Source organism: Puntigrus tetrazona, chromosome 6 (genome assembly GCF_018831695.1).
Source record: "Puntigrus tetrazona isolate hp1 chromosome 6, ASM1883169v1, whole genome shotgun sequence".
Taxonomy (NCBI): Eukaryota; Metazoa; Chordata; class Actinopteri; order Cypriniformes; family Cyprinidae; genus Puntigrus; species Puntigrus tetrazona.
In genome coordinates this window covers 20,454,351-20,480,219 of record NC_056704.1, presented here as the reverse complement: position 1 = coordinate 20,480,219, position 25,869 = coordinate 20,454,351, and the positions used below count along the sequence as shown (strand labels likewise).

The following is a 25,869-nucleotide window of genomic DNA, read 5'->3' as shown; positions in this document are numbered from 1 at the left end:
ATTCTATTGTGGTTTACAGAAAAAAGTCATTCAGATTTCTAATTGGCATTATGAAAAGTATTTTCATTTTTAGGTCGGCAAATCACAGTAGACCTTTTTCAAATGTAAACAGAATCAGCATATAAATATGCACATAGAAATTATGGAGTGTATTTTTGTCACCCTTATTAATTTTATAATATTCACATTTAATCTAAAATTAGGTCTGCACGAGTCTGACAAATTGATAATTGTAATTTATTCCAATTTCTGTAGAAAATGAATCAATTGGAAGTGCAATTCAAAATGTATTTTCACATTTCACAAACTACTTATTAGTAACTGATAGTCCATTAAGGCCATTGAGGCTTGCAGGTGTGCTGGGATCACGTCGAAGTCTGCTCGCCTGCAGAATCAGGTCAGGCTGCAGAGAAACACAGAGCATCCATGGCTACCATGGTTATAAATAGTGTGAGGCTGAGTGGCTTTCATGCCAACATCTCTACGCATTGCAGCCTGAAAGGGGAGGAAGGGTGGGAGAGAGAGTGAGAACAGCACAGAGAGAGAGAGCGACACAAAGAGCAAAAGTGAGAGAGCGTACAAGCTGGCTAGTAAAGGAAACAGAATTCATTCACATGAAAACTGCCTTGTGCGAAAAACACAGTACTCCCAAATATAATTTTTTTTTTTGTATGGTCCAATAGTCACTATGAGTTAGCTTCCTGTAAGTTCACAGAACCAGCTATGAATTTGCATGAATTAGATGATTTACAGTTGAAGTCACTGACCTGAAATGTTGAATCTGGTTTGTGTGAGTAGTCAGCCATTCAGTCTCCAGGCTGTCTACAGTCTCACTGACCTCATTGTCCATTCTTAGATAAAGCTCAGCCCACATTCATTTTTATAAACCCATCCATCAGATTCATTCAAACCTAAGTTCCTGCACTGCTTTTAAGAGCCGATGAGAAGGTAACTAGAAAGGAAGGTACTAGGTTGTTGATTTAGAATAAGTATATTTGGGTATATTTTATTTTCCCTAATAAAAATTGGGTTTAAGATTTAATTATATAATAATAATTATTATATATTACATACAGCTTATAATTATTATTAAATATGAAACGGAAATAATATTGTAACATTTCACAGCAACAACATGAGTATTTAAGGAAAAATAATACAATTATTATTGTTGTATAATTTTCTTTATAACTAAATAAACTAAATATTAAACTAAATATTACCATGAAATATTTAATTTCAAATAGGAGTATTAAAATCTAATAATAATAATAAAGAAGAAGAAGAAGAAGAAGAAGAAGAAGAAGAAGAAGAAGAAAAGAAGAAAAACACAACACTATTGTAATATATATTTCACTGCAGAAAATAATAAATTGTATAAGAAAAAATTAATTTTAGAATTTTAGTACAATAGTGGTTACATTAAACTTTTATTTCAAAAGAAAAATTCTGGAATTCTCGTAAAGGTTCTAATTAAAATAAATAAAATAAAATAAAAACAAAAATGTATATAAGACTATTTATAAGTACTTCCCATTACAAGTTTGGGAATGGCCACTGTGATTTTGCCAATTAAGACATGTTCTTGGATCAAAATCTATCACCTACTCTTAAACATAACCCTACTCAGAATTTATTCCTAACAGCAGAAGGAAATTATGTTTGAATAACATAAGAAGCACCTAACTCTTGTTGTATGGCACAAATTGATATTTCCTGTAAACATATCTCTCTATTCTGTTTGGCTGATAAGAATGTTGGTCCAGGATCAACATGGATGTTAATCCAGGAACATGTTACATTTGAAAAAGAAAAATCATGTTCATCGTTTAAGAATATGGTCAGTATATATCGCATTTATGAATACATAAGCAACACAAACTTAGAGCACGCTTAGAGGTGAGTTTGTATTGATCAGCATTTACTGTTAATCGAAACCCTAGGTTGCATTCTGAAGTGTTTTGGTTTGATTCTCACAAAGAGGCATCACCAATGTTCACTTAACCAAGAACAAGGGCAATTGTCGAACAAGAGTACTGAAAATAGCTTTAGACAAAAAAAGACACTGGTCATGATGATGCAATATTGGCTTTCACTTCCTTCCACAGTGGCTTTTCGAAAGAAGTCAAGGAGCGACAAAGGGCTAGCTTTATCCTTCATTGTGCATAGATAATATACACCACTTGAAATAGAATAATCTTCCTCTTAAAGGGTCAGAATCCTGCTTGAGAATGTTGGGAGAAGGAATGAATGCGATTCTAGGCTGCAACAGCTCTTTGGTTTAATAAAAGCAAGGTGGCATTAGGAATCACTCTGCCGAGCATTATGAGCCTAGCCACTAGCACACATAATCTCACCTTCTCCTTCATCTTCTCAATCTTCCTGACCGAGCTGCGGCGCTGGGGTCTGTCCTCGTGGCGCAGGAGGTTGACATTGAGGTCTCCAGACTTGCTAAACTGCTTCTCTTCTTGTTTCTCAGCCTCCTTCAGTTTGCTTTCTGCACTGATGCTCTCCGTGTGGTACATGTGATACGTCTTCATCACCTGTAGGATGATATAAAACACTATGAAACCTAGTCTAACAGCGTCACACCAGGCAGGCTGTAATAAAATCTCTGCCACGTGGATTTTTGTCCTAACTAGCTGTGAAAACATGCTAATATTTTGCAGGTAGTTAACATTTCTCCTGTGTTTTACTTGGTAGCCCCACCCACTCCAAAATCTTACAGCCAAATTTAATTTACATTTGTACATAATTACACCAATGGATATTAGCATAAATGACATAAAAAACTCTTCTATCTTCTTTTAGATCTTAGAGGAGTATATTTACTTTTGTTTTTGGTTATTTTATGGTTACACTTATTAGCCGGCATATTAGCTATTAGCCTATTAGCCTTATTCTACTTGACCTTTTTCTACATCCCAAATCCTACACATTACCTAAACTTAACAAGTACCTTACTAACTATTAATAAGCAGCATATTAAGAATTTTTTCATAGTTAATAGTTAGCAAGTGTTACCTATTTATAAAGTGTTACCTAACTCTGCATATTAAACCGGGATAGAATATAGTATCAAGCATTGAAAAAACGCATACACTTCCAGTTTATGTGGGATAAAATCGAAATTATCCCAGAATGCTTCCAATTTTCATAAAAGTAAATGAGAATACGCACTGCCTAAACAACCCAAGGCTTTAAATGAAAAACAACATAATGAAGCATTTCATAAATGTTATTCTCACATTTACTCAAAATGAAGATATCCATCCGCAACTCAATCCTGACACTTTCTTGAAATGATCTCCAAACTAGTTTAATTCCAGAGAAGCTGCGCAGGTCTCAGTTGAGAAGGATCAGTTGTATTCCCGTCAGCTCTACAGAGCAGATCACCTCATGAATATGCATAGGAGTATGGACTTGGCAGCACAAGTACCATAATCCTGCCTCTCTCCACCGAGTCCAAGCCTTCCATTCAAGCCAGGGATGACAGAGGCTGAAGGAGGGGGCGATCTAAGGACAATGAGATTCTGAAGGAAGCGTGTATGAAACACAAAGCTGATTCAAACTAAACCGCACATTTTGCTGACTCCGACGGCGGGGCTCTCTGTATGACTGAGGTGTTTGCAAACTGTTTCACCTCATGTCTGATTGGTGTGACCCAGTCTGGTATTCAACCCCATTATCCTCTCTGCTCAAACAATAGAGCAGAGCAAGTGAAAGAGGAGGGGGTTCTTTGCACCACTGCCCCGCTTTATTCCGCTCCTTATAGCCGGCAGATGCCTGTCTGATGGTGTTTTCAATAAAAGGCTTATTAAATCACCCAGCCTGCAGGCGTCCACTGACTGCTCATCTGCACCGACCCTGACATTAATGTACATACACTCAGCTATTTCACTCTAACTTTACACCCACAGATCATCTGATCATTCAAGAGGAGGTCATCAAGTGCGTCCGCACGATGGCACTGTGCATGCTTTTAGTGCTGCTTCCTGTGATTTAATGTCTCTGTGCTACTACAATGTGAAATTAAATGGCAAAAATAATTGTCTGTGTCCAGGTTGTTATTATTTGGACAAAGAGCTAGTCCTGTCTCAAATGAACAGCTTTGAAAGTCAAAGCCACTGTGTTTACACTTTTTGTGGATGTTAACCTAAAACGGCTTACTTAAAGGACATGTTTATCTATAATTTCTGACATTATTTATAATATTTTGACACCCTGATGTAACTCACAAGCTATAAAATGTTCTTTCTTTCAAAATTGTACTGAAAATGTACTGAACTGACTAAAACAACTATAACGATGTCCAACTATATGTATTTGCATTACTCAAAAATGCAATTTCAGACCATCAAAAATTAACTGGATGAAAATCAATCATAAAATCAAAGTCAGAGCAGATATTTACAATATTTTTACCTACAATCTTATGGATGTACATAAACTTGGATTGAAGAAAATACTTCACAAAAGTTACCTTTTAACATATGCCATACGCTACTTTTCAAAGGTTTTAAGGCCCTAACATTCTTTTTAAATGAATCTATTTTCTTATGCTCACCAAGGCTGCATTTATTAAGGCAAAATATTGTGAAGCATTACAATTTAAAACAACTGCTTACTTTTTTGGTATATTTTAAATTTGCAATTTATACATGTGATGGCGAACCATTTCAGCCATTTCTCCAGGCTTTAATATCATATGATCCTTTGGAAATCACTCTACTATGCTGATTTGGTGCACAAGGAACATTTATTTTAATTATCAATGTTGAAAACCCATTTGCAGCTTAATATTTTTGTGGGAAAAAAATTATATAAACAGAATATAAACAGTAAACTGTCATTTATGTAAAAATGAATACCCTTATGAAAAAGATCAACTGTACCATAAAATGAGGACTATTTCAGTCACAAATACTTCAAAATATTGACAGGTGAAAACATGTTAAATTCAATACACCTACACTATCAGCCTTGTTCTTCGAACTAGTATAACATGTTCCAGTCATTAAACGCTAGACAGGATCCAGGCCCAGTGTCCCTAGTATTCCCTGATGGAAAAAGCTGTTTCCTAAAGCTCATTAGGAAGAGGATGCAAAGGATGTTTCTCAGAGAAGTGCAAGCTGTGTCTGGCTCCAGGACAAATCACCAGCTCTTTTAGCAGGGTCTAGTAAACATACACAGATGTGTGAAATGTCTTCAAGCTAACCGATTCTTAGATGGTGTACTCACATGCGGTTGAGTAAATGATGCAGCCATTACAAGGTTGATGGTTTGATGCATGCTCCATATGCGCCATTTATGTCAAATATTATAATGTGCTTGTCTAAAATATTACATACAAACCTTGTCCACATCAGTATATAAGTAACATAACAAAATAATATAGCTTAGAACTGATCCATCAGAATTTAATTGAATTTCTTATAATTTTCAATAACACATAACATGCTAAACTCAGTAAGACTGGAACACTCAAAAGTTACACTTATTCTTATCTGCAAGCACATTGAAATTATGATTAAAAAATACTGCGCTGGTGTATAAATGTGGCAGGATCTATGTACTCCAGTGAGGGAGAAAATGTAGGTTAGCAGTCAGCTCCTCCCAAAGCTGTCACCCATCAGCTCATGCCCCTCAAAAAGAACACAGCAAAGGAACATGTTTACAAGCAGGTTTGATGGACATGGCTGGCAAACCTCCAGCATCAAAATTGTATTTACAGGCATGTTGAGGTGAGGTGACCTCAGGTGAAAAAAGCAATGCTTAGCCAAGATTGACATTAGATACAGTACTGGGACATCTTTAAACGTGTAATTCTGGTATACTTCTTCACGTTGTTAGTATTAAAAATACTGAAATAAAATGTAAAAAATAATAATACTCATACTAATAATTTTAATAGGACTGCAAATTCTGCTCTGCAGCTGTACAGCTGTGTAGATGGCAAAATAATATGTGTACAAAATAAAATGTGTAAAATCAGTATAATTACCACATGTAAACCCATGGATATATATATATATATATATATATATATATATATATATATATATATATATATATATATATATATATATATATATAAAAGGCCCTACAGTTACAACATTAGTTTCAAAATAAAGTAAATTCTCACCATTCTTAGGTTAAAAATCTGACAAAACATTTATTCTCACATCTAGCATCACTGCCTTGAGGTTTTGTGGCCTGGGTTTGTCTGAGAGTAGTGCAGGATAGTTTTTTTTCCCCCTCTGCTAAGCCGCATTAGCTCAGTATTTGAGCATTAGCCAGAAACCTTAAACTAACTTGCAATGATTTATATACAACTTCCACCTCCACAGAAACTACCCGGAGCACGTCTGCATGCTTCTGAACTGTGGTACACACCCTAACTTCTATTATTTCAACTGAAGAAATTTTTGAGACATTCCAGCTAAACTATTTACCTGTCAATCTGCCAAAACAGACTCTCTTTTGTGAGACCATGCGATAGACGAGAACTGGCAAAATGCACAGTACAGACTCATTCATCATATCAGACTGATGTCTTAAGACACTGAAGAGTCAGAGGACCATGAGAATGGATGACAATTTTGTTAAGAACTTAAAAGAATAGAAACAAAGAGAAGAACTTTAATTTCTTTAAACAATATATAAAGGTTTTTCTTGTTCACCATACCATATCAGAGGACAGAGCTGCAAACTGACAGAATAAAAGAAACAGAATCCTTGATTTTAAAGGCTTGCAATCCCAGCTTGTCTTTTTTAAAAGTTGAATTACATAAAATTAAGTACCATTTTTTATGCATAGAAGCATGCGTAACAGAGCTTCAAGTGCAGTCATGCAAGGGCACTACACTATAGAGTAATTTCCTTAAAGCTGAAGAATTTATAATGAGCCAATATGCCATCATACAAGGATTACTGTTCTCAAATACAATACACAGTCAATATTTTGATGTACTTTAGCTCTCATTCGTTACAAGCTTGTTCACTGCCAAAAGCTGCTGAGCTTTCACCTTCTGCAAACTGTGTGCAAAATTCACAGTACTTTCTATAACAAAAACAACAGCGAACACTACTTTAACATAAATGGAGCTTTTGCCTTTGAATATGATTAACGGATTATATCGAAGTCGCACACAGAAGACAAGATACTACAAGTGAATAGGGTACAATTGTAGCTACCAGATATCACCATACTTTCTCTAGCTGATTAATCACAGTACAATTAAAACAACTTTTGGTATTGTAATTTTTCAGAAATGTTATATTTATATACACAAATGAGGCACTGTTTGATTAGATATGCACTCATCTGCGCACATTTTTAGAACAGAAATCTAAACATTAGATTATTGTTTTGTTGACATTAAGGAGTTAAAGGTTTTACAGAATGAAATTAGATATATCTTCTTATCACTCCATAAATCAGAACATACTGTCAACAGCTTAAAAATCTGGAACAAAATGCTATATGAATCAGGCCGAATCATATATAAACAAACCCTATAATATTTGGGTGTATCTACTGAAACGGAGATTTCACTTACTTAAAGAAAACAATAGATTGAATTGATATAAATTGATATATATGAAGTACATATCTAAATAGACAATACAAACCTAAATGTTTATTTTGAATGTTTTCTTTCCACTAGTCTGAAAGATGACAGCTATGTTATGGAAGCAAAACAGCACAAAACTGACCAGTGCATTAAACAAGGTTTTGCCTGTAGCGCCTTGCTTTAATACCCAAGAAAGAAAATCAAGAAGCATTGATCATCCTAATTCACAAACACATTGCAAAACCAATGCTGAAATTTCACACTGCACATTGGGACTGCCATGAAGCTTTACATTCATATTTCTTACTCTACATTCAGAGCACATAACTCAAACCACAGGAAAGGGGCAGAGGGATCAATACTTAAGGCTTCTAGTGCAGGCTCTCTTTCATTTTTATTATCAAGCTGTATATCAAGAACAGTTGGTCAGAAGCAAGGCACTATGCCACTATCAAACAAACATTATATAGAGGTTTGCAAAGTAAAATTTGTAATATGGATAACACAGTTTAACACAATCCTCAGTCTACTTAATAATTATATAGGTTGAAAACCTACAACCTAAAAAGAACAAACACTGAACTTGCACAGTGAAAAAAAAAAATCTGTAAAATTTATAGTGAAAAACTGGCAGCTGTAGTGACTGGAATTCCACCGTGAGAAAAAGAGTAACAACATTTTTTTACAAATGGTTTTACAGTGTTAAGTTAAATTAAATTAAATACCATAATTTAATTTACTGACAAAATGTTAATATACCAACCTATTAAAGTAACAACATCTATTTTGTACCTTTGAAATACACTGAAAACCCCCAACTGCAGGTGGTGATGGGAAAGTCACACTACGAACCAAACCTATCACAAGCAGCTTTTAAATAGCATCATATATAGAAGGTGCCCAGTGTCCTTCACACAAACACTAAACACCATCATGGTGAGACTCATTAAACAGAAATGTGCAATAAACATTAATTTAACAATATTAGATAACATACAACCATGATAAACATAACTGATAAAAAAAAAAAAACTAAGAAACATTGTGAGTTTAAGCAAAGAACATAATATAAACAAAATTTGAAATGCAATGCAGAGAATTCTGGGAAGGTCATTCTATGGTTTTCCCTGTACAGTAAATTTACAGGAATTTACTGCTAACCATTTAACAGGTTTTTACTCTAGCGTTTTAAAAAAATCTAATTTTTAAGAGTCATTTTAATATATATATATATATATATATATATATATATATATATATATAATATATATAATCCAAATATATATATAAAATCCAAACATAAAACTGAACACAGCATATATTCTATCCTCTAATAATACTGTATAATACAAACACCCACATTTCTGTGTCTACTTAGCAGAGAAATGACATACTAAACATCTTGTGACCACAATGATGCAGAATGTAATAATTTAGCTCTTTCTGCAAGGATTCGGTATCATAACAGGGTTTATTTGAGGAAAAAAGAGAATAGAGGAAAGAGGAAGTGTGGCAGGAAAGGATAATGATCCTCTCCCATGTCTTCTCCAGCGATACATTACACTCCCTGTCAGTGACCTTGAAACACATCGGCATCGGATCCCAAACCGCGTGTGTAATGCGTTTCAACAATTTAAAGGAAGGAACAGTGTCTTCCTGATTCATAAGCCTCATATCTGCGCTCACAGGGATTTATGAACGGCTTAGGACTGTGTTTTTATAGTTTCAGATCTTTATGTTAGGTTTTGACACTTCAATTTACAGCCATAGTCAAGAGATGACACAACAGGAGAATGATCATATACTGTAGCTAATTTTATACGCAGAGATACGGGTGAGATATTTTACTATGCCACCTGCATAAAGATGCAAAGATGACATCTGGAATAGGTCGAGAGGAACGGAAAGAACCTCCTTCCGATGTCCTGTCATGGGTGACAACATTAATCTCATCCTGCTCCTCTGCAGCGGTAGCTTGGATTTCATCCAGGGAGAAAAGCTGAGAGGCCCAAAGAAAGTGCATGCATCTTGTACGAGAAACTACAGCAATGGAATCAAAGGCTCCTAATTATATTAAAATGCAATGTGGAAGTGATTTAAAATGTGACTACTATTAAGCGAAAAAACAGACAACTTCACAGGCCTCTCTATCAATCTACTATTTTCCCATCACTAGCACTATTGCGGATAGTACCACTTTTATTATTCTTTCAAAAAAATCCCTTGAATCAGTTTCCCATCCTTTAATAGAAAACTATGTGAAGCAACAGTTTCTTTCTTCTCCAAGCTGTCGTGCAGCCAAACTGTTTTTGTTCTTGGCCAGAGAGTCAGCGTTTCCATGGTGCATGGCAGGACACAGCGGGTGAGAGCTCCATTCAGAGGGAGAGCGAGAAAAATAGAGAAGGAAAAATAAAGAGAGAGATTGAGAGACATTATACTCACAGTGTACAGCTCGTTTGTCACTTTCACCAGCTCCTCGTGCATCTGAATGCCAATTTCTTTACTCTGAAACACACACACAAGTAAAAAATTGGGTCACAAACTAATCAAACTCTAATCTCTGCATTATAGATTAGAATATATGCACAGGCAACAACTAAAAAAGTGACAGTAAAACCTAATTTCTTATTTGCTAGTATTACTCATTCAGTTCCATTTATAACTTTACAACCCCATGTTTTTACCCATTTTTATAGACTAGTAATATGTGGCACAAATATAAACTCTTTTTTATAACCTGCCAAGCATCACAAACATACTTGACTGACATCCAAAATTCAGGTTTACATAGCAATTGAAAACAATATTTTATTTTACTTTTTACAGTTTTGCTTGAAAGGATAAAATACTTTCACACTACTCTAACAGTATTTCTGCAGTAGACTATGCAGTATACTGTCTGCAGTAAGAATTATTTTATGCATGGAATATTCAGATGAATTATCTACTACATAAATAAAGCCTACTGCAGCCTATATCCTGAATTTCCATTCCAAGTGAGGCAAAGAACTGAAAGTAATATAAGCTGCAATTTTTTTCCATTTTCATCACAATTCTGTTAACAATATTAAATGGTATACACAAAAAATTAAACATGCAAAATAATAAGCTCAAAATAACAATAATTGGATAACTGGATGTTCTATCATTATTAGGCTGGAGGCTTCATGTTTCTCATTGCTGGTGACCACACGATATTGCCACAAAATGCCAAAAAGGCTCATGTTTCAATCGATTTATCATTTGATACAATGCTTTTCAAATATCCTCTGCAGCATTCCTGCATTTTTGTAAACACCGGTTCAGACAGGGATCAGGATGATTTAGATACTCTCACTGTGACACTGAAAACTGCTAATGCGTTCCTGTGGTAAAATAATAATTTAATAATGCTATAAACAAGTTAACGGGAAAGAAGACAACTCTAGAGGAGAAAAACATTTTGTACCTCCTCCCACACAGCAGAGCTGCTCCTGCTTACATGAACACGTACACGCACCTGCTGCCGTGAGAGCCGAGAGAATTCACTGCTTTTAACTCTAAAGTCAGTGACACAATCTGGCAGAAATTGGAGGGCAAGAACTCCAGAAAAGCTGGAAACTGTTCACTGAAAGCACATGCTTTTTCATTAAGCACTAAAGACAGAGACCGGCCTAGATAGGCACATTCAGACAGAAGAAAAATGTCTGGTAAAACTCTCATGGCGACAGAAAATGCAAGTTGGTGCACATTAGTTAAAAAATGTAACAAAAATCAGAAACATTGCCTTGGCGGCTAACTGAAACAAGTAGTAAATCTACATGAAACGAAAATAACCAACCAGAAATGTTGGAGAAAACACAAAAGCACATAACGTAATTACTAATACTGTATTAGTCTATAAATAATACTAAAATAACACCACACTCATTACTGGAATGAAACATTTTGTGATAATTTTGATCATTAGAAAATTGTCACACTTAAATAAAAAAGATGTGTGAGCTTGATCCCAGCCTGTTTGAATGAATTACACCAGTAGCCCTCCAGTGCCCTTTTATGTTCATAAAGCATAATGGACCATAATTCCCAGCGATCAATAAATGCTACAGCATGACCATATTCAGGCCTGGGCTTGGGAATCAAAAATAATCTCTCTCTACACATGAATGTGTACATACACACTTATCCCTGCAACCAATTTACACATCTAATAATTCTTGCTAATGGGAAAAGCATCTCACAATATTTCATGCATATGTATTGATTTTGTTTTTTGTTTTTAGGAAACATATAGACTCAGTACAGCACAACATCTAATGAAAGAGATGAAATGCCTGGTTGAAAAATAAATTATTAAAGTTAATCATATTTAATCATACATAGAATAATAACTACATAACTCAGCAGCTACATAACAAAAATATTATGGATAGTATAGCTTGTATTTTTATTTAATTATTTAATTTATTTTTATTATAAATATTTATATTTAGGGACGTTATATTAGTTACTGTAAAATTATTAATAGCAAAATATTGTTTAAATAAAAATTAAAAATAAATGTTTTTGTTTACATATTACTGTATATGTTTATTATGTATATATAAATACAAACGCATGTATATGTTTATGAAAAATCACGTTAGGTTTATATGTTAAATATATTGCAATAATATAAAATATAAGAATGTAAATTCATGTAAATATTAAAAAATATATGATTTGTGTGTGTTAATATATACATAAATATCCACAGTAAACATACATATATACATGCTTTTATTTTGAATGCAATTAATCTCGATTAATAATTTTAATTATTATATGTCATATTATATATATAAATATTTCAATAAACTATTGCATGTTATTGCAGATAATTTCCAACAATTTTTTCATTTATAGTCAATTAAAACTAAAACCAAAATTAAGTGGTTTAGTGTTTTTAAAGGTTCATTATAAGTTGGATTGTTAATAAATATTATTTTTAAACATATACATAAAATAAAAAATAAAAACACAAATCAAATAAAATGTGTATCAATATAAGAATAAATAAATGCCCTGTTGAGTGAAAAAAAACATTAAGTTATTACCATGGGAAAATTGCATAACAGGACAACGTTACATCTTGTAATAATGAGGTGTTTCTTTTTTCTTTATCTTCTCACAGACCTATTGCAAATTCATGCTTTTGCTGAGCCAAAACAGGCTTTATTAAATGGCCCATGGGGATTGAGAACCAGTATTACTGCATACATCACATTCACAGCGGAGAATATATGGCAGCAGCTCTCAGTGGAAACCTCTGATGCAATATTATGAAAGAGCCAAAGCCACTAACACACTGCAGTCTCTTGCCGCTGGTAACACTAGTGTAAGACCGTTCAAAATGCTGTCAAGCTACAGTACATGTTTCCCAGCTGTCTTTGCTGCTCATTCATCCTCATCTGACCCACCAGCGAAGCATTCCGCTGACCTCAGGTGTGTGTTTCTCATCTCTCTGTGTCCTGGAATCCTCTGACGTGGACAAAACTGCTGTAAGTGTTTCCTAACTGCTACTGAATGTCCTAATCACGTAAATAAAGAAAAAGTTCAAATAAGAACTTAAGGATGTAAGGAAGGCTATTCATTAACATTCCAGATGGCAGACTTGTGTTGCTAGACTAGTGCTTCTCAACACCAAAAGCAATCGAAATTGTCACAGATTTAGGAAAAAAAATCAGTTTTATGAACTATGAATTGTAAAGATGATTATAAAAATCATTTTTAAATCGGCTCATTTTACTGAATCAAAAACACACCAAGCGTTTATTAAGTATTGTATTATTATACATTTGTAGCATTTTATGTAGCGCTGTCAAATGATTAATTGCAATTAATTGCATACAAAATATAAGTTTAATACACATCTGTGTATATTTATTATCTATATATAAATACACACACATACAGTATATATTTGGAAAATATTAACATTTGTTTTATAAATAAATAATATATAAAACACAACAAATTTTCTGAAGTATATACATGCAAGTGTGTGTATTTATATATAAATAATAAACAGAAAACTCATGAACCTGAGTAGAAATATTGTTCTTATGTGTCAACATGTAGGCTATAGAAAAAATTTACTGAAGTGAAATTATTATTTCGATGCAGTCATGTTAATGCATCATTTAAAAAGACTTGCACATAAAAGTAACATTTATTTAAAAATCATATTTTTGTAGTAAAGCTATTAAAGTTATTCTAATAAAGTTATTCTTGCTCTCTGTATGCACTGTATGCTGTAAGAACATTAGCTGGGATAGGATTTTTTTTTAAGCAAAAATGGATACCCTAACAGTAAAAAATTGAAAAAAAAAAAAAAACGAAATAAAAAAAAACTATTTCCTAATCAGATAAAAAATTTGGAAGTGAATTTGGAATCAATCACCAAATGAGTAAAGATAAGCAGTCCTGTTTATAAATATGAGTCACAGCAGAATTCATGCATGCATTCATACAGAGTAAGGTATCTTAGGTGACCTTGAGTACACTCACTGCAAGCAATTAACAGTTTCCCAGGGTGCTCTGGGTGTGTTTTATTGGTTCACAGTCACCTCACTGAAGCACTCTCCTATGAATGGCGGCTGGAAGCACAGGGCCTCACCTACAGGAAAAGCAGCCAGGTGTAAACACGCTAGTAGTGTTTGGATTACACCACAGGAATCCAGGCTATGTGTTGACAGCGTTCCAACTCATATAGTCCAGACCCCATAAGTCACACCACAGAGAATACAGCCAGTGGCGGCACTCCTCGCCACAGTATGACTTTAACTCTGAGAGGATGTGCATAAATAGGCTGTAGTCACACTGTGAGACAACATGCTTTTAGACATGCACATTCATTTTGTCGCATACCATCCGTACACACCGTCTGCAAGCATTTAAAATCTAAAATTCCGATTGTACAGCTAAAACAAAGAACGCAGGAGCTAGACATTGATGTGCTAAGAAAAATGTCTGCCAAGAAATTGCATGCAAATGTATGAAGTCAGCTGGCTGTGTGAAAGAATATATAACGATTTTGGAGTGGCTATTATGATTTTCCACATTTGTAAATGTTCAATGTTTCCTATGGAAGATTTGCCACTTTTTTAATTGCTTCTGAGTTTATATAACACTTCAGTTTTTTCACAATTCCTTGAAAAGTGTGAGATATGAAGACATAATCGTGAGATATAAACTCAGAAAAGTTCGATTTAAATTTGCAATTCTGAGAAAAAAAGTCTGCATTGTGAGATATAAACTTGCAAATGTGAGTCAGAAACAGCGAGAAGTAAAAAAAAAAAAAAAAAAAAAAAAACCTGCAGAATTTAAACAAGCTTTCATTGTCTCCTGTAGGTTTACTGCGAGAAAATATTTTGTGCTTTCTTGGTTTGTTAACTCAGAGGCCAGTCTTAAAAGTAATAATAGACCTAAAAAAAAAAAAGAATCATCTTGTTTCCATGGATGTATAAATTTATATGCCATTAAAATACACACACAATACTGAATCCGGCAATTTTACACAAAAAATGTCTCAGCACGTACAGGCTTCTGTTATCTAAAAGTGGACACGAGATTATCATGGTATTTAAATGGATGTGTGAAGAAAAAGAAGGATGTCAAAGCTACAGACCTTTTTGAAGAGCCGGATGACATCCTCGCTGATCTGAGCCAGGCGAACAATGACATTATTAATGTAGATGTCGTTAAGCGTGGCATGATCTCGGCTTTCTCTTCGAGTCTGGTTCAAAACCAGATACCAGCAGTTTACTGAAGAGAGGAGGTGCTGTTCTTTCCTGTAAGGCCAGAGAAAAGTGTATTAATGTTAAACACTATGTTAAGTTGGCTTGCTTGCTTTTTTCTTCCCTTCCCATTGAAATGTTTGGCTTGTTCTCCAAATAACATTTAATCTTCCTACAATTGTCAGATTGTCAAACGAAATACTTGAGAAGGTGAAAGAAGATATTTTGAAGAACGCAACCAAACAGTTGACGGTAGCCACTTACATAGTATGGAAAACAAATACTATGGAAGTCAAGGGAAGTCAAAATCAACTGTTTTTTTCAGAATATCTTCTTTTGTGTACAACAGAAAAAAAAACTCATACAAGTTTGATGAATGATGACAGAATTTTCAGTTTAGTGTGAACTGTCCCTTTAAGCCTTCAATACGCATGTACAGTACTCAGCACCTGACAGTAAACTGATCAGTTAATACCTTAACACTGCTAAAAATAATAACGCCAAGACAGAAATCATCCTAGCTTGAACTTAATCAGCTTTTGGGACCATAAGCTTGTGGACTGTGCTAACCCTTCACTTAGTCCTATCTTCTTAACCAATCAACAAGCTGAAGAATGGGGAATGCAGAAATAAATAACTGAGTTTAGAGTACTGACAGCTGAGAGATGAGGCTTTGGATAAACAACACAAGGAGCAAAGGCAATTACTTCAGAGAGTATTTGGACTGAGGGGAGAACATCAAAGTGTGGCCTCTTGCAAGAGTTAGTGAAATGCTAATCGCTGCTAATGAGGAACGTATATCTCCCTGCTGCATGTGGCGAACGTTATTAGCCCTGTAATCTGCCCTCAAATGAGGATAAACAGTAAACAAAGAAGCATATGCCAACCAGCACCCTATTAATACTGATTTTTGGGAGCTTGACAAGCTTAGCAAAATCAAATCCTGCATAGCTTAATATATGGAGGCATCTATAGATATTTCCTTAAAAAACGCTGTTTGGACAACCTGAATTACAATAATATTTCAGAATATCGCTGAATAAGACCCATTAATCATATACTATTGGTATTTACATGCATTTATAAAAAAAATCATTATATTACCATAAAAAATCCAAAGCATTATCAAGGCACAAGGTCAAAAACAAGGTAAAACAAGGTGCAATTGTACAACATTTAGTACGTTTCAACCCTAGAGATCTGTATTTTAATATTTAAATTTTCTGATTTGGAAATAAACTGATCCGCTGTGCTGTGGATACTCAGTGAAAAAATATGAGAATGTCATATGACTAGCAAAACACGAATGAATAAGTACCACTGTCCGTTCATGCATAGGTTCCTCTTAAAGATAAACTTTATATGCAGAAGATATGAACTGCGTTTACAAGAATGAGGAAAAGGAAAGAGTATAACGCAATGTGCCAGATCACACATATGTCACAGCAAGGCCCACCGAGAGAGCTGAAACTGTGTCTGTGCAAAATGATCAAAGATTTGAAACTAGCAATTGTAGCACTATGGGCCATGGGCTAGATATCTACAATAGATTAGAAATTGCCTTATTTCATCCAAAAGTGCAGAAAGACATTCTGTGGGCTTTTTCTTTTGTTCTCTTTTAATTTTTTTTTTTGCAATATTCAGAAAATAGATCAAAAGCGCTGCCCTGACTCTACAATCAAGGCCTGAAAAAAGGATCATATGATTCATAATCACATTTCTCCAATTGCTTTTTTCAATGTTCATGGTCCACGGTCCACAATCCATACAAAGATCACATAAAACTTTAAATGTCATTTCAAAGGCTTTGAAAAAGAGTGCAATGCTCAGAGGCTCTCACATACTTATACTATACTTTGTGTAGTTAAAAAAAAAGTAAAAAAAGGTGTGGGTAGAGACGATGCACATCCAGCTAACATGGCAAATCAAAAACTGGTTTTAAATCAGCTTGTTCTATTTAAAAAAAAAAAAAAAAAAAGTAATTACAGAAACATTATTTTCAAAGTGCTACAAAAACAGTTTTGTTAAAATTAATGATTCCAAAAAGCTAATGAATCAGTCCGCTCATACTGTAAGTGACTGAATTAACCACAATTAAAATCAGTCACTATATTCATCATGTTCTCAAAAGTACAAGAATCACACATAGAATTGTTAGGAATCATAATTTTATATTCTAATGCCTACAGTGAACACAGACTCAAATCCAACTACAGAAGCACAAGTCTGTGCACCTTACAGAAATTCTGACCACATGTACAATTTCTTTCTTATGTAAAAATGTGTATCTGCTCATGAAAAGCCATTTTCGGCTTATAAATATATAGTCAGCTGTTTTAACACACAACAGCCGCCTTGGGACAACTATACACCGCGCTGTGCTGTGATTGTTTGTGACAGGAGACAGGAGCTTCTGGAATTTGGTGATATCCTCTTTGTGGGCCACTTCAGTCCTCGGAAAGCCTCTGGCACAATAACAATATTTAAATAAAGTTCTTATCATAGCTTGGCTGTAAACACTTGCCTGTGATGTTCAATAACAACTGCAAAAAAAAAAAAAGAGTTTGCTTTTTTGTAGTATTTAAGCATTTTCCACAATTAAGCACATTTGAGTTGAGTGACAGTTCATGGCTTTGTTTATTGCTTTTTTCTCGCAATGTTTGTTATTAAGTTGCATGGAATTGTTTAATCATTTTGCACATTTGTAGTAGGACATCCAAAAGTATAGCAAAAAAAAAAAAAAAAAGCGTACCCCCTCATGTGCTCCACAGAAGAAAGAACAACATGAAAGTGAGTAGATGATGACAAAATGTTCATTTTTAGGTTAATGACTTCTACAAACAAAAGCACTTGAAAACTGAAAGTGTGTGTCTTATTGTTTCACAGCACTCTAGAGGCAAAATCTACCGAGTTTCCTGCGGTTCCACACACATAAATACAATAACACACGATAAGCAGCTTCAATCGTGCGCACGACTTCCATTGATCCACAAAACGGACTGATCCTCAGAGGTTTCCAGTAAGAACTGAGCATCATGTTGTTGTTAATCTCCACATATCGGATCCCTGTAAACAACTCTCTCCAACCCTCTCGGACTTCAGTACTTCACAGCTCTGCAGCTTGGTGAGTCAGAAAGGATTAAAAAAGCAGAAATGACTGAGTGTGAATGAGTAAGTAAGTGTGGCATCTACTACTGCAGTATCACAATACCTTTTACATAAGTGCTGTTTTTTTTTTAAATTCATCTGTGTGAAGTGCATGGTTAGTATTATTACAAATTATAATGAACAGAAGTATGCAAGTATGCATTTGTAACACGTACATAAATAAAAAGGAGCGTATGTTATTGTCTTTTCTAACCTTTAAGGCTATGCAAGAGATTTAAAGATCTCTAATCCTATGCTAAGAAGCGATAATAAGCAGTTATCCTTATTGTGCTCAAAAACACCCACTCAGAGTATGAGTGGGGTTCAGAATCACTTCACACTTAGCTTCATTATAGCAACGCAAGCCATAAAACCCAATCATACAATCACACTCACGGCCTGCCACAATATTCATTCAAGAAAGTGTTTTTTTCAATGTGCCAAGCCCGATACAGCTTTATCAAAGAGCTTTTAATCCAGTCTGCGGTGGCTTGCTCAAGCTTATCTCTTGACGGAAAAGCAGAGGAAGGAATCAAGTGCCAAATCAGGAACTGTAGTGGAAACAGAAACGGGTGCACACGCTCCCCAGTTCAAATGCATTTCCGCCTTTTAAGTAAGCTTCAATAAATTGCAATTGCACATTTTTTTTCGCTGGCCCGCCAACCACCCCCCAACACACAATAACAGCCCCCACCCCCCCACCCCAATTCAATCCACAAACACGCAAAATGAGGCCACCAATGTATGATTGCTCCCAGCTGTAGGTCCATGAGAGCACTGGAAAAGAAAGAGGAGAAAATTTCATCTGAGCACTGAATGGTTGGACAAGGATTAACTCAAAAGCTCACTGCTGATCATTCTGACCTCATTAATCTTACATTATTAGCCACATACTGGGAACCTAAACCAAAAGATGTGAACAGAATGTGTTCAACCAGCCTTGAACGTTTAATTTGGACTCAAGTTTAAAGGAATAGTGAATTCCTATCATCTTTTATTCTCCCTCATGTCATTCCAAACCCGTATGGCTCTTCTGTCAAAAACACGCATGAGTAAAATTTTTGAAGAAAATTCTGTCTGCTTTTAATAGTTTTTATATATGTCATGAAAGTAAAAATAGGGGTTGGCAAAATCCAAAACAACAAAACGTGCTATATGTGTCCTATGGTGTGACAGCAAAAATGTACAAAAAAACAAATAACATGAGAAAAATGCATCTTCATTATTAAAGTAATACATAGCATTTATTTTTTTTTATATTTATATATATATATATATATATATATATATATATATATATATATATACACACAAACATATATACATATGTCCATTTAAATGTCAAAACTTGATCTAACTTGAGCTAGCCATGCATTTTTTTGCTTTTTTTAGCTAGTAATTTTTGCGCTTGGATGTACATCGCAATATGGAAGAAAATACCTGTGGCTGCTTCCCATGCATCACAACTTTGAAGGGCTACTTGTGGGGAACAACTCTGAATATCTTTCAGTGATCTGGCTATGCAAAACTACAGTATAACTTTAAGAAACAGAATATGCATTGTATGAACACATTTTTATTGTGCTTTATGGGTTTTGCATCCTTTTTAAAGCTTGAAAGCACTAGTAATTGCATGGAAAAGACCAGTAAATTATTCTCATTTTGTACTCTACAGATGAAAGAAAGTCACACGAGTTTGGATTGCTATGCGTATGAGTAAATGATTTTTCATATTTGGATGAACTAATCCTTTAATGTCTAAGTCTGAGAGATTCTCTTCCCCAGCACACACGATCCCAAGGGCTTTGGCACGCTCTCTGAGAGGCTTGGCAGTGAGTGAATGAAGGCCGGAGGTGGAAGGCAGGTGCTGCCGTGCAAGGAGCGGAATGCAGCAAGAACGTACCGCAGGGCAGTTTGATTTCAGGCTCCTGTCCAATAGGCTGCAGCAAATGTGGTCTGCATGCTGCCACATTTACAACCAGAGCTGCATCTCATCCCAAAACCTCATCACTTCCATACTAATCACTTCTTATACTAACCAAAACACATCTTTAAAGGCAGCTATACGTTAATAAATAGAAGCAAGAGTGAAGACCAGTCAGTAAAATAATATCACAATTGATGATCTGCCTTACGATCTTTGATGATTGTGGAAAAAAAGGCAAATCCATGTATAACTTATAACAATCTGTATGGATTTATATATTAATGAAGTTATGAATTAATACTGAACAAATAAATCACTATGATGAGCATGTATAAAATATTTAGTATAATTAAATATTTTAGACAGGCTATAGTTTGAGAGCTGTGTAAATTAGCATTGATTAAATAAGTTTGTAACCTAATCAAGTGAACATACTTAACCAAAAATATCAGTGGCCACATTTACATCCACTTTATTTTAATATTTCGGTTTATATGCTCAGAAGATTTTTCAATATTTTGATATGCATGCATGTTTCTCTACGGGATGTACTAAAGACATCCTCTGGATATTAATTCCATTGATTTTAGTCATTTAAATCAACTCATTGAATTATTCTTATTAGTGGCAGTGCAACGGCAGCAGGATTATTTTGCATTAATATTTTTATTCATATTTTGAATTTCTTTTATTTCAGTTATTTTAGAATATCAACTTAATCTAAACGAAAAGGAGTAATGTCTAGCTACATACTAGGTAAGATAAAATAATAATTATGTTTTTGTGTTTTTGTTTACTATAATAACAGCACAAATGAGTTCAATTAAGAACAATATGCAAAATAAAAAATAACTGGCGTAACCAAATTCTGATTAACGCAGCAATATTCAATGTATTTATATTTCACTGAAAGATCTAGCAGAAATAGACCTAACTGATAGTGAAAGACCTCATTTTCAACCCACCTTTTGGTCAGTGCTTTGTGCTTTGTCCTAAGCAAAATGAAAATTAGCTTTGTTAATGCATGCAAACAACACAAGCTGGATACCCTCGATGCAAGCATGTCCAACTCTTGGCATTAAAAATCTGTGTGGGCAGTGGCTTTTAAGTCATTTCAACCTAGCAAAACAACCTAGTGGACACAGTTTAAATAACTTTCCTTAAGACAAGTCATCTTGAAAATACGCACAGAAGCCTTGACCCTCATTCATGTATACCTTAGAAGTAATCTATGGCCGCTTTAATGCACAGAGACAGAGCTGAACTACAGAGCAGATTGGATTAGTATTCCGGTACTGTGTGTTGCGAGTCTCAGCACCAATACGCATCAAATGAGACTGCAATAACAACACATGCAGGCAGGGAACGAGGCAAGATAAGAACAGGAAATAGGGTGAAAATAAAGCTAAACGTGCAAAAACACACACAAGCATGCAGACTTTGTGTTTTGACTGGTAAAGCACAGCATGGATGACAAGTCTGCTTTGTGGAGATAGGAAAAGGTGTTTATTGACACACGGACACAAACACACAAATGGCCATATTGTAGACACCTTCTTATCTCCTCTAGACACATCATGGTCTGTCTAGAACTACATAAATTGAAGGTAGTTGGTGGGATTTTTTACCATTATAAATAAAGAGCTGAAGAAACATAGGTGTAGATTAAATAACTTAACATGTTTAATTTTGCAAAACCTGTAAAATCCTACTTGTCTATGCATAAAGTGAATAAAGAAATGTACTGAAGGATATATCGTAACTGCATGTGGTTGCTGTGGGAAGTCGAAGCAAAGAAAAGGAAGACATAATTGTGCATACGGTATTTTATTTATTACACAGCGCTCTTGAATGGAATACTTGAGTGAGTCTCAAGGAAACGTTTTCTAACATAGTCTGCGTTAAATGAAACAAAAGTGACAGTGAAGACATTTTTATACTTTCTTGAAAAAAGGTGTCATAGTCTACACGTAAATATTAAGCAGCAAAACAGATATCATAATCGATAAAAGATACGCTAGCTGAGCAAAAAAAAATCAACATATTAGATCGCTTTTTCAACATTAGAATATCACTTTTTCTACTGTGTTTCTAATAAAGTAGCCTAAAGGCTTGTGCATACCAGGATCTTGTGTTTAAATCCTCCAGCTCATTATAGCAGGATTGAATTCTGATTGGCTATCAATATTTGTAACTTTCATCTAAAAAATGTTCTGAAAGGGATTCAATATTGTTTCTCTGTGCCTTTATTATTATAGTTGTGGTGTGGACTCCTCTTTAATATTGAGAACAATTTATAGAACTATATCTTTAGCGTTATCGTGCTTGGTGTGAAAGGGACCTTTAATGAGCAAATATTGAGACCTAAGGACAAAGAGGAAGTAAGTAAACGAAGAAGATGTAGAGCTGCTGGTCTCATCAGTGTCTGAACACAAAGGACTTAATGACAAATGCCACAGCGACTACAAAAATGTTGATAAGAGGGAGTTGTTATAGAGAGTAATTGCAGATCAAATAGGATTCGATGTATACTAGGGTATTTCTGTTTTCATTAAGCCCCATCTAATGACATGGACTGAATTTACAAGTTCACTCGACTCATTGCCAGTAAAAATCACTTAGACGGAAGATGCACTAAAAAACATTTTTAAAAATTTACAATAGGGAAAATCCTCCCGGTGTGTACAAGGTTCGAGTGAGCAGATGACCTTTCAAAACATTTATTTATTTTATTAAAAAAGAACGTGCATGAGACATGAGTCTATCTCTCCAATGAAAAGACAAAAATTTGTTGTCTAGGTATGCAATTGTTTATTTCTGCATTTGTGTGTGCTTGCGACTTAGCATGAGTCAGCCGATCTTGCTGTGAGACTTGCATCAGCAAAACCAAAACCCAAAAGCTGACAAAATATAAGAAAAAGAGGAAGGAAAAAATGAAGTTCAAAAGCAAAAACAACTACAGAGAATGACAAGGCCAGACGCAGGGCCAGGAGAGCAGCAGCCATTGGCGCTGCCGTTCCTCATTGTTGTCTGCAGTAATGTAGTCAATGGTGCAGTGAGACTGGCCCCAGGAGCAAGCAGCAGACGGCCCTCCTCCACCAGCTGCTATTAATTAAACCCTGCCAATCCTGCTGCAATACACTCGCAAAACAAACCTACATATAGTACATTTGTGAAGTCAAACTCCTATATATCGAAGTAAAGTCAAAGTCCAAATATCTAAAATAGGTTTTCACCTCTTAAAATGGATAGATGCACTTTTGTCCCATTCCCAGAAAGAGATGAGATCTCTCTCAAGCTGTCAGGATGCATTTCTTCAGCCATATCAGAGCTAGCATTGATATGAGCCTTTGTTTTCACAGCCCACTATGACCAATTGAGGTCTTGTTAGCAGAAGTTACTGCAGACATAGAATCCAATGCTGGCTTGATGCCACATGAGCCAATAATCACCCACGGATCTCATGCACGCAAGTGAAAATAGTAGCTGTATACTGCATTAAAGTATACTGAATCATTGTTATAACATAAATATACTATGACTTTTTTAAGCTAAATTAGTTTTACCTACAGCAATTATGGTGAATTGAATCAACATATGTATTCTACAAAATGCTGTTCATTCTGCACAGGCCTATCAAAGATTTATTGGTTTGGAACAACAAAAGCATAAGAAAATGATAGAATTACAATTTTTGAATGAACTATCCCTTTAAATTTGAAAGAGCAAAAGGTTTGTGTGATAAGGAGAGTTTCTCAGGTAGTCAGGTTAGCATAGGGTCAGTTAGTCTAGAAACTGGAGAAATTAACTGGCTATCCTGCAGCAGCACGAAGCAAAAATTAGTTTTCTTTTGAGGGAACACTTAATTCAAAAGGCTACTTAATTTAAATTAACAGCCAAAGATAACATCCTAATGCATAAAACGCTACAGGCATTTACCAACTTCTTAAAACTTTGTGGAAAGTAGGGAACGAGGAGCAATCCTTGTCTGAAGGATGATTATATCCAGCAGCAGGAGAGAGATTTCAAATTCACCAGCAGCTATTTCTGCTCTGATAGAAGAAGCACTGAGACAAATGGTGAAACAGGCGGAGAAAATAAGAGGAGACATAATCTGGCACGCACAATTAAAAGAACAGTTCACCAAGTTCATCATGCGTATGCAATCATAATGTTTGAAACCTGTATGGTGCCATTTTTTCCATCAGGCACCAAATGAGCATTTCTTTGTACAAAATAACAGTAGTTCATGGTTTACCACAACTTCCAAGCCCAAATAGGCCAACATTCTTTATAGAAGTATCACAGATATACTACTTGTCTGCTATATTCTCAAGCCACACAATATATTTATGTGAGAAACAATTTAAAATATAAGTCATGTTTTACTGATAAAATCGGTAGTGTTTTTATTTGGCAAGAGCTGCTAAAAACATTTTTTCAGGCATTTGTACTTTTGAGCTTTCTAAGGGGCAAAAAAAACATAGAAAATAATAAGTGAATGAAGTGAATTTTTTTGGGGGGGTGAACTATTCACACTTGCACATATCACTAAAGCCTTACCTCGGGCCACGAATCTTTGATGAGAACCTTTCAGCCAGTTTCTCCAGACTGCGAGAATACTCCAGCTGAATCTCGGCTTTACGCCGAAAAAACTCCTGCAGGTCCTGCAACAGCTGGATCCGAGCCTCTGATTGCTGCTCCAGGCACTTGAACTGCTCCACCAACTGATTACGGATCTCTGAGCAACAAAGTACACATAAACACATTAGTTTGACTCAGCACAATTCTGGACAAATCCATATACAAAGCTAGTTAGATTCAGATGTACGTTCAGGTTGAATCCATGATTTAATCCACACAGCTACTGACTAAAGAATTTCCACGATTATTCCAGTCATTTGTGACTACTGGTTACAAATTTTGGGAGCACTGAAAATAGTAGTCATCTAAATTGCTTGAAAAACTTTTAAGTGTGCTTGTCCATAATATATTCCATCATTCCAGAGTATGTATCTATCCAATTTAGATATGTAGAAAAACAATCTACCACATAATAGGAAATCTGTGTGCAAACTGGTAAGGGGAAATAGAGAAATATATTTAGCACAAGAAGCCATACTTGTGCTTTGTCCTTTAATAAAAAATGGATGAGACTGAAATCCACACTTGTTTTGTCATGATCTAAGAATGACAAAAATGAGTGAGGAGGGTAAAAATGTATAAAGTATTCTTTATTTATAGTCAATGTATTTATATAGTTAACTGTGTAATGATAGATGAAAAATACAATGATAAAACGACATAGATAGATAGATAGATAGATAGATAGATAGATAGATAGATAGATAGATAGATACAGTAGATAAGAATGAATAAAAAGGTTACAGTCACCTTCTTTATATAGTAGCACTTTTTGTTATTGAGAGAAACTAATATTTAACAACAAAGTCTGTTT

At 34.9% G+C, this 25,869-nt stretch overlaps 1 protein-coding gene across 1 annotated transcript in view; it reads right to left on the bottom strand.

Annotated features, from left to right (window-relative positions):
• srgap3 (SLIT-ROBO Rho GTPase activating protein 3) overlaps positions 1-25,869 on the bottom strand; it is a 128,835-nt gene that overhangs the window by 84,881 nt on the left and 18,085 nt on the right. Inside the window, exons 2-5 of the mRNA XM_043241662.1 lie at positions 24,975-25,152; positions 15,229-15,391; positions 10,020-10,082; positions 2,358-2,543 (exon numbers count right to left, since the gene is read on the bottom strand). Coding sequence (XP_043097597.1) covers positions 2,358-2,543; positions 10,020-10,082; positions 15,229-15,391; positions 24,975-25,152 — 590 coding nt within the window. The remainder of the gene's footprint in view (positions 1-2,357; positions 2,544-10,019; positions 10,083-15,228; positions 15,392-24,974; positions 25,153-25,869) is intronic.